Here is a 16,008-nt window from a genome sequence, read left to right as displayed (position 1 = left end):
TAAACAATAACATTGTAATTACATGCATATGTAATTGCATATTAACATAAACCATATCAAGACGTAATGTTCATTCACAATATGTAATGAACAACATTTTATAAAGTATAACTGGTTAGTGTGTTCGTTAATCACACCAAAGGAACGTGACTGAGGATCAAGTGCGTCACACTACGGCTTGACCAATCAGAACATGGTATTTGATGTGCGCAATCAACTAGGTGGAGTTTAGTCGAGCGACTGAAATGCATGACTGAAAGTCTATGGAACATTCTCCGTGGGGAAATATTTACAAGTGGACGCAACGTTGAAGGAAACAACCAAGACACGTTGAATACTTAATATGAGATCTCACTTCATGCGGGATATTGCTTTATTTTGCGACAGCTGCCTGTAACGCGGTCACAAAGGGCTCGGGCCAATATTAATATTTACATAATCGGCCTGATTTAGGGCTGGCACGTCTCCGAATTGACTTCATCTGGAAGACTGCGCGCATTGGCATTTGAGTCAACTCACAGCTTCACAGGCGAGATATAAAAGATGTACAGTATTGTTGATTATTTGGGGTAATTCAGAAAAACAAGTTATACAACAGGGGAAGTGTACTTTGCGTTGCGTCCTGGTCCTAAAGCCGGTCGTGTATTCGGCTGTTGCGCGGGTAACTTAACCAGCGTGCGCCCCAATGCTTCAACTGTGGTCGCGTTTCAAATCATTATACATGAAGATGGAAAGTGTTTTGTTAGAGCAAGGCTAATTATTTGAACATTTGAACCCGCATATATAGTGACTTGTCGTTTTTGAGCGCAGTTTTTTTATTTGGAGTGTGTGGTAGAGCAACGCGAAGGTGGTCTAAAGCACCCCTGCATACTACAAACGGTTGAAGGGACTTGAAGTGGAGTAATGGTGGTAAATACGGTCCACTGGTTCAGGAAGGGCTTGCGGCTCCACGACAATCCTTCACTCAGAGACTCTATCCTGGGAGCGCACACTGTCCGCTGTGTGTACATCCTCGACCCCTGGTTCGCCGGATCCTCCAACGTCGGGATCAGCAGGTGGAGGTAATGGATCGGACGCCAAATAGCTATTAGCCTATAATATCTGTGCTTGTAATGCATTGCAAAATCTTATTTGGAGTAGTCTACTAATAATCATCTGTTCCTAACTGCTAACACTTTACATTAAGGTCCCACTGGTTAACGTAATGCATTAACTAACATTAACAAAGCAAACAGTAATAAATGTATTGTTCATTATTCATGTTATTTAGTAAAAATATAACTGTTCATTGTCAGATAGGTATTATTAAGTTTTTATTGTAACAATATATTGGTAAATGTTAAAATTAACATGAACTAAAATTTATAAATGCCTTATATTTTTATTGTTAGTTCATGTTACTTATTTTAAAACTTATTTTAAAGTGTTATCATTCTATTCTACTGTGATCTATCCATTCTATTATTCCACGTCTGTTCTACTCTATTCTATATCGAATCTATCATAATAGATTATATCCAGTTTTAATCTATTGTATGCTATTCTATTTTGTTTCATTCAGCATTTTCTAATATGTTCTATTAATCTAGGCTATTTAATCTGCAACTATTCTACTTCTCTATTCTGTTACAATGAGATCACTGCAAGGATGCAACTAGATCAAACTGCTTCATCAAAATACTTTTGCATGATATAGGAGAACCTCTATTAGTTTACAAATGCATTTCAAATAATACAACTCTTAAGGTAAACTGCTACCTGTATAGTAATAACAAAACATATTGGTCGTATAGACTTTCTTTTAGTGATGCTTAGTGTTGGCAATTTATCAGTGGTTATTTAGTGGATTTATAGACTGGTTATAGATAAAACGAATGACTGATTGCAGCAGTGCATCTTTTTACCATAATGTATTATTATCTTATTGTAGCTGAATTACTAAAGAGAAACTATGTTTTGTATTCTAGTTGAGTCTACTGACTGGTTGAGCAAGGCCTATTGACAGATTGCAGCTTGTCCATCAGTGGGAGGGTGCTTCTGAATAGGTTCTGAATGATATTTTTATAATAAATAATAATAATAATAATAAATTTAATTTGTATAGCACCTTTCCCAAGCTCAAGGACACTTCACTGTGACAAAAACAATATAAGCAATCATACATAGATGGACAGTAGACATTTGCCACGTCCAGAACATGCGATTGCAGTTGCAAACCATAGTAATAGAAGAGACAGATAATGACCGATAATATTGGTTGAACACAGAGGTGGAAAGAGTACGAAAATATTCTACTCAAGTAAAAGTGCCATTACATTAAATACATTTTACTTAAGTACAAGCAAAAAAAGTACCAGTCTAAAAATCTACTCAAGTAAAAGTAAAAAGTAGCTTAAAATTTGCACAGTTTAGATATAACCCTAATTAAACACATCTGATCCAGCTAATCTAATCATTTAGGATTATTTGAAAACTACATGGTATGTGTGTTGGAGCAGGGTTTGAACTAAACTCTCAGAGTTTGACACCCCCCTGGGATAGGCCTATAAATCTCAAACTAGTTGTTTTTAGTGAAAGTAATCATTTATTTAGAATAATAAGACATTTGGGCTGTTACCAGACAAATTAAATCAGTATCAACAAAATTCATCTTTGCAATGCAGAGGAAACACAGAAACTTAATCTGAAGTGGCATTTAGATGTATTTACACTCTGTTTAATGCAGGACATGAATGCCTTTAACCTGCAGTTACAAATGCAGAAATAATGTTTTGATATTTAAGACATAAAATATTGAATACTCATTTGAAATTATATATTAAAAAAAAGATACTTTAAATGTGAAATTAAAACCGTCAGCAAGTGTCAGCAAGTCACTGTTAATAAGTGAATCATTACGATTGAACCAAATCATTTAAACGGTTGATTCATTCAGGAAAAAAACACCGTCATGTTGCTCAGAGATGCAAAACTGTGCTTGGAAAGATTTTTGTTGTCGAAATAGAGCAAAAACAGGCAATATTGTGTCAAAAATGCAAATCTCTTTTCTTGTTTATTTGTTGTAAAAATAAATCTATATGTAATCATGCTGATTTTTGGCACTCTTTGGTAAAAACGACACTCTTCGTGTGTTATTGATTTACTATATGAAATTATATAAATATATACATTTTCTGCCGCCCCTATATCTTCAATTTTTTCAAATTTTTCAACATTGTTAAAACAATAATAACGATATTATCGTAGACGATATATATCGCACACCCTGCACCACTGTCTTTTTGTCTAATTTGTGCAAATCCTTTTGCTAAACTGTTTCATTTTAACCACCGATGTATTTACCTTACCTTTACATGTTTGCGAAGGTTTGATGTCGAGATTTTATAAGCTGCTAGTTTGGTCTCCCTAGGCAAACAGCTTACACTGTATAATAGAGTTTATAATTGTAATAATTGTCCTCATTTGTAAGTAGCATTGGATAAAAGCGTCTGCTAAATGACTAAATGTACAGTAAATGTAAATGTAGAGCATAAATATGGCCAGGGGTTCACTTTATTTCATTCGAGTTCAACTTCAGCAGAATACGACGGGGTTTCGTTTTCAGCGTTTTCTGCACCATAACGCCTGTCTTGTCCGTCTGCATCTTTCTTGTGGTTTTAGCGCCAGTTTGTTCTCCTGCCCATTATTTACTGCAGTAGTTTCGAGGGAACGATTTTTTTTTTTTACTCCGTAATTAATGTCTTTTAAAATGTAGCGAAGTACAATACTTCAAACAAAATATACTTAAGTAAAAGTACTGATTTAAAAAATTACTTTAAAAACTAGATGTACACAAAAAGGTTACTCAATTACAGTAACGCGAGTAAATGTAATTTGTTACTTTTGAGTTTGCACTTAAATTCGTGCAGTTTTTTATTACAGTTGGGGGACCGACAAGTAAAACTTCTGTTTTTGTCAAGTTCAAACTGAGAGAGTTGGAGTTAAGGGAGGTTTTTAACTCGTTGACACACGTCAATAGAGTAGCAGTCTGGTGAACAGAGTCAGGTCGGCAAGAAGTATATTTTGGCCATGGACAGACTATTGAAGTTGTGTAATTGTGTAATATAATTTTTTTTTTTTTTTAAAGATTATATATATTTTTTTTAAAGAAGAGATTTTCACTTTATATGCATAGAATTTGCATATACAAAAAGCTAGACAAATGCTTTAGTTACAGAGTCTCTGTTTTGTGTTCTTAACTACAAGCAGTATTACATAACACAGACCCTTGCATCAGTCTTCCACACCCATGCTTGCTTGCTATAAATCTCTTAAACTTAAAACAGGGAGAGTTTATTCATACACAAATATGTGTCTTATTTACTCACCCTCGTTCCAAACATTTTGACTTTCCAACACAGAGCACGAGGAGTTCTGAAAAAATGCGCTCTTCCATGAAATAAAAGAAGATGGGAACTTGAGCCTGCAAGCTGCAAAAAGAACAAAAAAAGTATCACTATATTTAAGTCTTATTTATAATAGATTTGAGTGATGAACAGACTGAAATATAATATTCACTCAAAATTTTGCTTGATTGTATGGAACAGACCAGCTTGGGCATTATAAATATCTCCTTTTGTGATTCACGCTAAAAAAGTACGTCATATGGGTGTGGAACAACTGGGGATGAGTAAAGGATAAACATCTGTGCTTACGTATTAAAAAAGTATTTTACACCCTGTGCGATATATCCAATTACTATAGCATGTGGTATGTGATTCTATAAATGTGTGTTGGCACACACTCGAGTTGAGGTCTACTGCTGGACGACACAGTTGATCTGATTGATTGCTGTGTGATGATGTAACCTGCCTTCATCTGCCCTCTTGTGTCTCCATTGTGTTAGGAAAAGGGGTCAGTGTGTTATAGAGGGTGATCATATTGACTACTACAAAATGCTTAGTAACGTGCTGAGCTGTGGTGACCCACTTTAATCACCATGGAATCAGAACAGGCTCTGTAGGACCCACCTAGTTTACATAAACTGGGAAAGATGGATGGTAAAATTTACAAGATGTATTTTTTTTATGGTTGTTGGTTCCTGAAGGTGTATTTATCTCTTACTGACTCTGTAAAATCAGTCTAATTAGGGACAAGTGAATGATATCAGAATAATTATGCTTTGGTAAACTGACTAGTAGATTTTGGAAAAAATAAAACTTGTAGAGCACGACTATAAAACTGACTGCTAACATACACCACAAACTTGATACATTTGAATTTCACATTTGAACTTGATGTTATCTCTGCAATCATTACAACAACAAAGCAGCTTGTCGTATAATATGATACTGTGGTGTTCTGTCTGACCCGGGTTCTGTTTGTGTGTCACTGGGTCAAACGACTGGGAGACAACTGTCTTTGATTCCGATCATATGGCTGTGAGTCAATGACAAAGAGAGGGAGGCTATGGCTTAGACAGGGATTTACACATTGTCGCTGACTGCCGTGTAGAGGACAATGTTTCCTGTGAGCAGATGCAGAGCAGGCAGGATCGTACAACAGTACGGAAATAAAAGGACAGCTGTTTTGCTGCAGCATGAATCATCTGTAAACATGCATATACAGTGAGATCCTAAATTGAGAGCATGTTGAAAATGTGGGATTTTTTCCATGTCTTTCAGATTTGGAAAACTTCAAAAATGTTAAATGACAAAAGAAGAAACAGATTCAGAACTATTTCTAGACTTCTGGTCCCGACTGTATTAGTTGAGCTGGTCACAGGTTTTTTGTCAGCCATCTAAACACAGCTGTTTTTAATCTGATGTATTACCGTTTGTATTGTGTGCTGCATCCTGCTACATGTGGACTGCATGGTTTTTCTCCACTGATGTCAAATTAATGCTGTTATTTTGAACTATTTATTGTATTTATCAAAGAATCCTGAAAAAAAGTGTCTTGATTTTCACAAACAAATTAATCAGCTATTTTTAACATTGATAATACTAAGAAATGTTTCTTGAGCAGCAAATAGCGATTTATTTGTAGTATAATGTGACACTAAACAGGAGTAATGGCTGCTGAAAATTCAGCTTTGGCATTACAAGAATAATGACACATTTTAAAATGTAGTGAAATAGAAACAGTTCTTTGAAATTGTAATAATATTTAACAATACTACTGTTTCAACTGTATTTTTAATCAAATACATGATGTTTCCTCCACAAAGAGATGAAACCTGTGCACATTATACTGCATTACATGTATTACAGGCAGTATCAATATTGGTCTCAACCAACAAGAGCTGTCGTTTCTCTTGCTGACTAATAAGTCTGTTTGATTTTGTTGTGTAACTTCAGAATACTAATGAATATCTCAGTGAGATCTCATTGACAAAATACAGGAATATTATCTAGTCTTCTCCCAGAATTTGCCACTCATATTGAAAAAATAACGAAAAATTCCATTAATGTGAATGGTGCTTACCCATGTAAACCTGCCATGATATTAAGGGGTCACCAGAACGTGTTTCCTAGATTTATCCCAAGTCAAAAAACATCCCATGCCAGTCTTTGATATTTAGATCCCTCTTACTCAGTTCATTCATCTTGCTTTTGTTTTGTTCATTTTATCAGAGAACCATGATGGATTCTTGACCGTAATAAATGTGACACTAAATAAATATTTGACTGGTCACTCTGTAGAGCATCAGGCCACTTTCTTTAGCATCTTATGGTTATTTTACAGTCCAGAGAGAAACATGACTATCATATATCAAATGGATTATGGATTTTATACTAAAGATTATGCAAAACTCTCATGCCAAGACACATTAAGCTAATGTCTGAACTAAGACCCAGACAGGAATCCTCGAAATACATATTACATAACATTCATAATGTGAGATCCTGCAGACAACTGGAACTGGGTTTCTGGGTCAGTAACATACTGCATCATGGCCAAGTGCTCTTCATTTCGTTGTTGCTAGCTATTTTAAAAGATCCATTGGGTTTCCTGCACCACTTTTTAACAGCACTACACCAGAAATAAAATGTTCTGTCCATTATGTGAACAAATTGCTCACATGACGTGGTTCTTTTTAATAACCCAATTTACCAATGGGAGAATAAGACTGAAATACTTAAGTCTTCATCTGAACATAGACTGAATTGTTTAGACAACTCACTACTTCACTGAATCAACATAAAATACAATTATTCAGTGTATCACAATTGTCATCGTTAAATTCCCATCCAGTGCTTAAAAAATTAATTAATCAATCAATCAGTTAGTCAATATTAATGCTTGCAATTGCAATATAAAAACTTTGGCAGATAACTCCACACTAATAATAGGACATGAAAGATACCTCAAACAGTGCAACACTGTAGTCTTACACTAAAGGAGGGAGCAAAGTCATATCTGAGAGAGACTCGGCTGGCCTCTTTTGATTTGGACCAGTAAGCAACCACCCAAAACATTCTATTAACCACATATTAACACATTAAAAAGCCCTCACAACACATTAGTTGTAACCTTAGTAGTATTAGTATTAGAAGTATCTTGGCCCCACGACCACCCCCAGCATTCTGGTTGTGAATTTTATACAGGAATGCACCATTCATAGTTTATTCAATAAATGTTCCTGTAGCTCAACTGGTAAAACATGGTGCTAGTAATGCCAAGGATAAATAATTGCAAATGCAATGTCTTGTTTACAAGATACAGGGTTGAGGATGATATAATCATTGGATTTGTCCAAGGTTCAAAACTTCAAAAGGTATTCAGTTTTGTGTACAGCAGAACAGTGAATTCAGGGTTATTGGAGTGCAGCTCTTGAATGATGAAATGAGTGTCTGTACACATAATGACAGCTATATAAGGGCGGCATCCTGTTTTAATGGCAGCTCTGTTCTTAATAATCATCAATGTTCAGTTAGCAGTTTCTTTCACTGTAAGCATGGCTGTGTCATGGATGTCATAATCATGGTAATAGTGCCAAACTGAGTTCAGTATTTCCTATGTTTTGCCCCTATTTTGCATATAATTTATATGTCTATTTATAAGTAGCATGGGTATATTTGTATCAGTAGCCAACAATACACTGTATGGGTCAAAATTATCGATTTTTCGTTTATGCCAAAAATCATTAGGATATTAAGTACAAATCATGTTCCATGAAGATATTTGGTAAATTTCCTACTGTAAATATATCAAAACTTAATTTGATTAGCAATATGCATTACTAAGCATTTCATTTGGACAACTTTAAAGGCGATTTTCAAAATCAATATTTTGATTTATAAATGTTTTTGCACCCTCAGATTCCAGATAGTCTAACAAATCATACATCAATGGAAAGCTTATATATTCATCTTTCAGATTGTGTATAAATTGACCCTTATGACTGGTTTTGTGGTCCAGGGTCTTACACACACACACACATATTAATAAAATAAAATAGTTTTTCAATAAAAGCAACATTAAAATGTTTAATTCTGAGTTGAGTGTTTATTAAAAAAAATAAAAATATCACAGAAAATTAGATTTCGTCAAAAAAAATGGATAAAAAAATGGGGAAAATGGGTGAGGTTGAAACCTTTTTGCAATACGTTGTAGCTTCAGCAAGTAATAATCTATAATTACAGCAGTTCTGTCAGCAGACAGTTTCTATTTTTACCCTCTACCTGTTTGATGCCTTGCCCTCTTTGAAATGTTTTACAGTTCAATATATTCTGTTGCACAGTGCAATAGCATTGCAATAGCTATTGTGAATATAACTGCCTTATTATTAGACTTGTATTATCTGCATGATATTATTTGTCAGTATGTGGCTATAAATACATTTAATGTCTCTTGTTGCTCAGGTTTTTACTGCAGTGTTTGGAAGACTTGGACGCCAGCCTCCGCAAACTCAACTCACGACTCTTCGTTATCCGTGGCCAACCCACTGATGTCTTCCCCAGGCTCTTTAAGGTTTCAGTTGACTGAATTGTTACATTTCAGTACAGTAATAATCTTGCGCCAGGATAACATTTCTGATTTATGAAATATGCTGGATTAGAAATAACCAAAAAAATGTGACGTTTTCATCAATCTCTGCGTTCTCTTTCACTGTTGTGTGTCTGTGGGTGAATATTTTACGTCCCCTAATGTTATGATTTTGTAATCATCCAGGAGTGGAACATTACTCGTCTGTCCTACGAGTACGACTCTGAGCCATTTGGAAAGGAGCGTGATGCAGCCATCAAGAAGCTGGCCAATGAGGCAGGCGTGGAGGTGATAGTTCGCATCTCTCACACGCTCTACGATTTGGACAAGTGAGTAATTCTAAATCCATTCAATTGTGTTGTAACTTTTGGTCTATAATTAATTTGATGTAACTGACCTTTTGCTAAGCTCTGCCCCCTTGAATACCACTGCTCGCTTTACAGCACTTTCATAAATCATTATAAAAACAGGATAAAAACTTTGTGTATGTATGTACTGTGTATGTATAAGTCCCTCTGCAGTAACGTTTTATCATATTTTCATACTCAAATCCTGTTCAAACACACAGGACTACCAGAGACTGACATGAGAAAGTTTAGAAAAGCTTGTCTGATATGGCAGATGGCAACATTTGGCCAGTAACATTTTAACTGTCAACTGTAATTGAGATTCTTTTTCTTACTCACTGGTGGATTGTCGTCTCTCAGGATCATCGAGCTGAATGGAGGCCAGTGTCCGCTCACGTACAAGCGCTTCCAGACCCTCATCAGCAAGATGGAGGCAGTGGAGACCCCGACAGAGACCATCACAGCAGAAGTCATGGGGCCGTGCACCACACCGGTCTCTGAAGACCATGATGAGAAGTTCGGGGTTCCTTCTTTGGAAGAGCTTGGTCAGTCTTCTAACTTTTAAAATAATAGCTTCAAGCTAATGTGTAGAGTAAAAATGTGAAGAATAATTAACTACACACCTATATGAAGTATATAATCCATCCTTAAACATCATGGGAATCGGTCTTTATGTTTAAGTTTTGATGCTTTTCCTGGAACAGGCTTTGACACAGAAGGTCTGTCCACAGCTGTGTGGCCTGGAGGAGAAACAAAGGCCCTCACTCGTCTGGAGAGGCATCTGGAGAGGAAGGTTGGAGACACTCCATAAATGTATAGCTGTAGGATTGAAATGTTATAAATATAACTAAACAAACTATATAAATTCAGAAATCCAATTTTTCTTGAAAACAATTATATTTAGTTAGTCGTTAATAACCTGACCCATTTTAACGGATGCTTTCGAGATTACCATATAAAATCCTCACCATCATTTTCATCATTGTCATTTTTTTATTTTATTAATTTTTTAAAATAAATTATTTAGTGCTGTCAAACGATGCATTGCGATTAATCGCATCCAAAATAAAAGTTCTTATGTTAAAATGTTTATATATTAAATATATTTATATATATATATAATATAAATATAAGAATATAAATGTATATACATGTAAATATTTTCAAAATATATACTGTATGTGTGTGTATTTGTATATACATAATAAATATACACTGTACAGATGCATATATTATGTAAACAAAAACTTTTATTTTGGATGCGATTACTCGCATTTAATCATTTGACAGCACTAAAATTAATACTTTTATTCAGCAAGGATGCATTAAATTGATCAAAAGCGACAGTAAATACAACAATAGTACTGATTTTAATGTATTTTTACTACATTTTCAACAAGTCACAGAAAATTAAATCTAATGTTTGTAAGACAAACTGGCCACTGGCCACCCTTATTGATGAGCGCAGTAAATTAATGATTCTTTCAAAACAAACTTTTTTGTTCTAGGCTTGGGTGGCCAACTTTGAGCGTCCAAGAATGAATGCCAATTCGCTGTTGGCCAGTCCCACTGGCCTCAGTCCATATTTAAGATTCGGCTGCCTCTCCTGTCGACTCTTCTACTTCAAACTCACAGACCTCTACAGAAAGGTCAGCATGTTATCATATCTGTATGTCACTGTACTTCAAATGATGTTGCTAATGTTAAACGGACTCAGGGAACACGTAGAGAGTTAGCTGAATGATAACTTTTTCCCCACAGGTCAAAAAGAACAGCTCACCTCCTCTGTCTCTCTATGGCCAATTACTGTGGCGTGAATTCTTTTACACGGCTGCCACCAACAACCCTCGCTTTGACAAGATGGAAAGCAATCCTATTTGCGTGCAGATCCCGTGGGACAAAAACCCAGAGGCTTTGGCCAAGTGGGCTGAGGGCAGGACGGGTTTCCCCTGGATAGATGCCATCATGACCCAACTGAGACAAGAGGGCTGGATCCACCATCTGGCCCGACACGGAGTAGCTTGTTTCCTCACCCGCGGAGACCTGTGGATCAGCTGGGAGGAGGGCATGAAAGTATGAGGAGCTCATGATTGTGATTTTACTAATATGACAGACCTTCAATGGCAGCACTCACATGCATGTGTCTTCACAGGTTTTCGAGGAGCTGTTGCTGGATGCAGACTGGAGCGTGAATGCAGGAAGCTGGATGTGGCTGTCCTGTAGCTCCTTCTTCCAGCAGTTTTTCCACTGCTACTGTCCCGTGGGCTTCGGCCGCCGCACCGACCCCAATGGAGACTACATACGGTGAGTTAGAAAATGTACAGTGAAAACAAGAACAATTAAATAGTGATTAAAAAATATCAAAAATGTAATCTTTTTTTCCATGCATTAGAATATGTCCTGTTAAATTTAATTTTTTCTGAGGAAAAAATTATCATTATCATACATTTCTACCACGATTTACAGAAGACACCCATAATGTCACTCAGTCTAACAATACACCAAATACCAAAAAATCTTATTAGGCATATTTAGAACAAGAATCATTCGATGACATTAAAATAAGAATCACAGTGCAGCCCCCCAAAAACAAATTAATTGTAATTTTAAATCGTTACCACTATCCTTCAAACCACTAGGTTTTGCCAATTTGTCAGCAAGTAAGTCAAAAATCTAGTATGCTCACTTCTCCTTTATATATTTTAAGAAGTACAGATTAGAATAATTGTTGTTTCATTTCACACAAATAAATCTGATATGCTGAATGAAGATGGAACATTACACCCATATTTTACCAAAAGTTAATTGAGACATTAAAGTAGGCATTTTCTATATACTGTATCTAATCACTTTTGTAAATGTAATTTCATGTGGACACCAAAATGGGACATCTCGACTTTGACCGATATATATATAAAATCTACTCTCTTTTATTTCTTGAAGGCGATATTTGCCAGTGTTAAGGGGTTTCCCAGCCAAGTATATCTACGACCCCTGGAATGCTCCTGAAAGCGTCCAGAAAGCAGCCAAATGTATAATTGGTGTACACTACCCCAAACCCATGGTGCATCACGCTGAGGCAAGCCGCCTCAACATAGAGCGTATGAAACAGATCTACCAGCAACTGTCCTGCTACCGTGGCCTGGGTAAGATAAAAACTAAGGGAAAAGAAAATGCCACACTAACCCATACATCACTCTCTGAATATGTTGCCTGCAACATTTCTTGACAGCTAGACTTATACCTACAAAACATACTGATGTAAATCTTATTAATCCGTATAAACTTGTAGGCTTCTGGATATTGAGGGCTGATTTTTGAAAGGAGTTTTGTAAATTGTGTATGATTGGATGCCTGGATTAGCAGAAAAATAGCAGAGAATCTGAATGGAACAAGTTTGTGTTCTTCTCTGACTGATGCCTCTCTCCCTACAGGACTGCTGGCAATGGTGCCATCCAACCCTAATGGCAATAGTGAGAATACCACAACCATAAAGGGATTCCAAACAGGAGATTGGGCCAAGGAAGTCAATGCACCTTCAGGTTTGGACACTCCTAACTTCCCTACATGTTATACATGCTACTCTGTATTGGGCATGTCTGTTTGTTTATTAAACTGTGAATTAACTAATTATAACATACACACTACTATATCTGATAGATTTTCTTTAATTCATCTCAGGCTATTCTCAAGGTGAATGGCATGGCAGAACGATGGTTTACTCACAAGGAGAGCACCAAACAAGCAGCAGTATGCCACCTCAAGGTATAAATGCTATGCCAATGACACATCAATACCTATATCTGCAATTATCAACAATCTATCATTAAATTTCAGCAGTATTGTTATTTTTCTATATGCAAAACATGACATGATTGTTTATCTCGCAGGTTTTGCAGGCAACACTAGTAGCATAATGTGCTACAGGCAAGAATCACAGCAGATATCTGGTCCTGCTGTACAGCCAGGTAATGACCTCCACATTTAACCAGAGGGCAGTCTAATGTCATACAGATTTTACAATCAGTGTTATTATTCTTAAATGTCATTGTCAGGACGAGGGCTATATAGCAGCACCTTCCAGACATCCGGAAAACGACACAGCGAGGAGTCTGGTCCTGCCACAGGCTCAAAACTCCAGAGGCAGAGCAGCTCTTAAACATCAGGTCTGTCACTAGTTGAATGTGTGTGTATATAAATAAATGTATATATACTGTATATGTTGAAACAGTAACAATATTATTACAATATTTGTAACAATATACACTACTGTTCAAAGGTTTGGGGTCAGTTACATTTTTTACTTTAATACTTTAATTCAGCAAGGGTATGTTAAAGTGATAGTAAAGACATTTGTGACCCTGAACCACAAAACCAGTCATAAGGGTCAATTTTGTGAAATTGAGATTTTTACATCATCTGAAAGCTGAATAAATAAGCTTTCTATTGATGAGGGGTTTGTTAGGACAACATTTGGCTGAGATACAACTATTTGAAAATCTGGAATCTGAGGGTGCAAAAAAATCTAAATATTGAGAAAATCTCCTTTAAAGTTGTCCAAATGAAGTTCTTAGCCATGCATATTACTAATCAAAAATTAAGTTTTGATATATTTATGAAAGGAAATGTACAAAATATTTTCATGGAACATGATCTTTACTTAATATCCTAATGATTTTTGGCAGAAAAGAAAAATAGATAATTTTGACCCATACAATATATTTTTGGCTATTGCTACAAATATACCCGAGCGACTTAAGACTGCTTTTGTGGTCTAGGGACACAATATTGTTTCTATTTTGAATAAATGCTATATGACGGAGAAAATAAATGTTTAACTTTTTGTTCATCAAAAATCCTGAAAAAGTAACACAGGTTCCAAAAAAATATTAAGCTGCACAACTGTTTCCAAAATTGATAATAAATCTTAGAATATTAGGATAATTTCTGAAGGATGATGTGATACTGAAGACTGGCGTAATGGTGGATGAAAATTCAGCTTTGCATCACAGAAATAAAATATTTTAAAGTATATTAAAGTAGAAAGTGAATATTTTAAATTGAAATAATAATATATCTTACTGATCCCAAACTTTTTATATGCGTTTTATATTTTCATTGAATTTATAGATAATTAATTATGCCATATCAAATTTATATTGAGAAAAAAATTAATGAATGTACTAAAATTGTTAAAATAACCTTTTTTTCAAGTGTTTCTGCTTTTCTTTCTGTCACATGCTTATACTTTGTGAAGCATCATTTGCATTTTCTTGTGTTTTTCAGAAATGGTCGATGCAAAGCGATCAGCACGACTTCGCAGAGGCCTGATATTTTTTTGTTCGCACCTTTTTCGAGTTGTTACATTTTGCATTTTTACAGAGGAAACCAAAATCCAACTGATGGGAGCGACTGAAGGGAGTGCATGATTCTCTCTATAAGCACATCAACACATAGCACTTCGAAACAATCAGACTGTACATTATCACAGGGACTTCACCCAAGCGGTCACCGACATCCTGACAACATTGGAATTACGTTGCAGCTCTGTGATCTGCACAGCTGCAATGTTCTGTCAACGTTGCGTTCATGTTGTACTGTTTGGGACTAAATTTTGTGTATATAAGGATTTGACTCCTACTCACATACAAAATGTAAATATTTAATATTGTATGTGTTTTCTCTATTTCATGTAGACCCATTGATATATTTTTGATATAAAGAATTATTGTGGATCAATTTTACTATCTTCTTTATGAAAACATTTGAATGCATTTGTAGACTGTCCATGCAGTATCCTCGGGCTGCTTGCTTGCACTATGTTTTTCTTGATTTCTCCTTTGCTTGCTCTTTCTCTAACCTGTCTCTACCACAAATGTTTGTGATCTCTCACTTTTCAGACTGACATCGGTCTTGTACACCTTCTCAGTCCCTGTTTACTCCTCCTCTGTATCTGGGTGTCTCTCCATTGCTGTAAACTGTGTGAAACTATAATTCACCATCATGTTTCTCATCATCTCACATTGTGCTTGTTTAATAAAGTGTAAATGTAAATGTTGTCTCGCTCATTTACTTACAGGATGCTGTTCTGTCACGCAGTCTGCTGACATTTTTTCGGTGACTAATGCCGATTCCACTAAACAGCATAGCTGATGACCTGTACATAAACAAATAAATATATAAATAAATTATATATATTTTTACTTATAGAAATATAAAAATAAATACATAGATGATTTTTACATAATTTATAATATATGTAATTTTTTTTTATTTAACCAAGCAGAATCTACAAGCAGATAGTGCTAAACATTTTCTGAAAACTAACCCTCCTTAACGTTTTTGCACATATCTGTAACCATTCGGTGATAAGGTTATTTTAAGTGGATTTTTAGACAGTTTTACTCAAGTTCAAGCAAATGTCTAATAACAGTTCACCACATTAAGTATAACGTCTGACAATCACAAAGTGTCCAAAACACCGATTTAAACTTAATGTTAAGCAATAAATGCATTGATTTACAACTTAAAATCTAACACACTTGTTTGTTTTTGCTCTTTTTTTCCAACAAATGCTCCTTGGTTTTGTTATGTAATGCGAAGACACTGGTACTATTTTTAGGGTGAATTAAGTAATTTTGTCAATATAATTTTGAGGGCTGTATTTAAGCAATGGGACACTGCATCCCAT

The 16,008-nt window shown here is 35.5% G+C and overlaps 1 protein-coding gene across 1 annotated transcript; it reads left to right on the top strand.

Annotated features, from left to right (window-relative positions):
• Positions 1–211: 211 nt before the first annotated feature.
• On the top strand, positions 212–15,376 carry LOC306861328 (cryptochrome-1-like). Its single transcript, XM_079403535.1, has 14 exons — positions 212–1,061; positions 8,847–8,955; positions 9,157–9,299; positions 9,678–9,862; positions 10,022–10,110; positions 10,826–10,966; positions 11,079–11,390; positions 11,470–11,621; positions 12,261–12,463; positions 12,752–12,859; positions 12,999–13,082; positions 13,208–13,285; positions 13,373–13,483; positions 14,604–15,376. Exons 1-13 carry the CDS (start codon positions 904–906, stop codon positions 13,474–13,476), a joined length of 1,866 nt encoding a protein of 621 aa, XP_079259661.1. The 5' UTR covers positions 212–903; the 3' UTR covers positions 13,477–13,483; positions 14,604–15,376.
• Positions 15,377–16,008: the final 632 nt, after the last annotated feature.

This window comes from Barbus barbus (genome assembly GCF_936440315.1).
Source record: "Barbus barbus genome assembly, chromosome: 42".
Taxonomy (NCBI): domain Eukaryota; kingdom Metazoa; phylum Chordata; class Actinopteri; order Cypriniformes; family Cyprinidae; genus Barbus; species Barbus barbus.
Note: the sequence above shows the minus strand (reverse complement) of the source record. Positions and strands in the feature narration are given on the sequence as shown.

Coding starts and splice junctions, on each gene's coding strand:
- LOC306861328 (XM_079403535.1), top strand. CDS start 904: ATGGTGGTAAATACGGTCCACTGGTTCAGGAAGGGCTTGCGGCTCCAC. Junction 10,111..10,825: donor AGAGGCATCTGGAGAGGAAG/GTTGGAGACACT, acceptor TTTTTGTTCTAG/GCTTGGGTGGCCAACTTTGA. Junction 11,391..11,469: donor GCTGGGAGGAGGGCATGAAA/GTATGAGGAGCT, acceptor GTGTCTTCACAG/GTTTTCGAGGAGCTGTTGCT.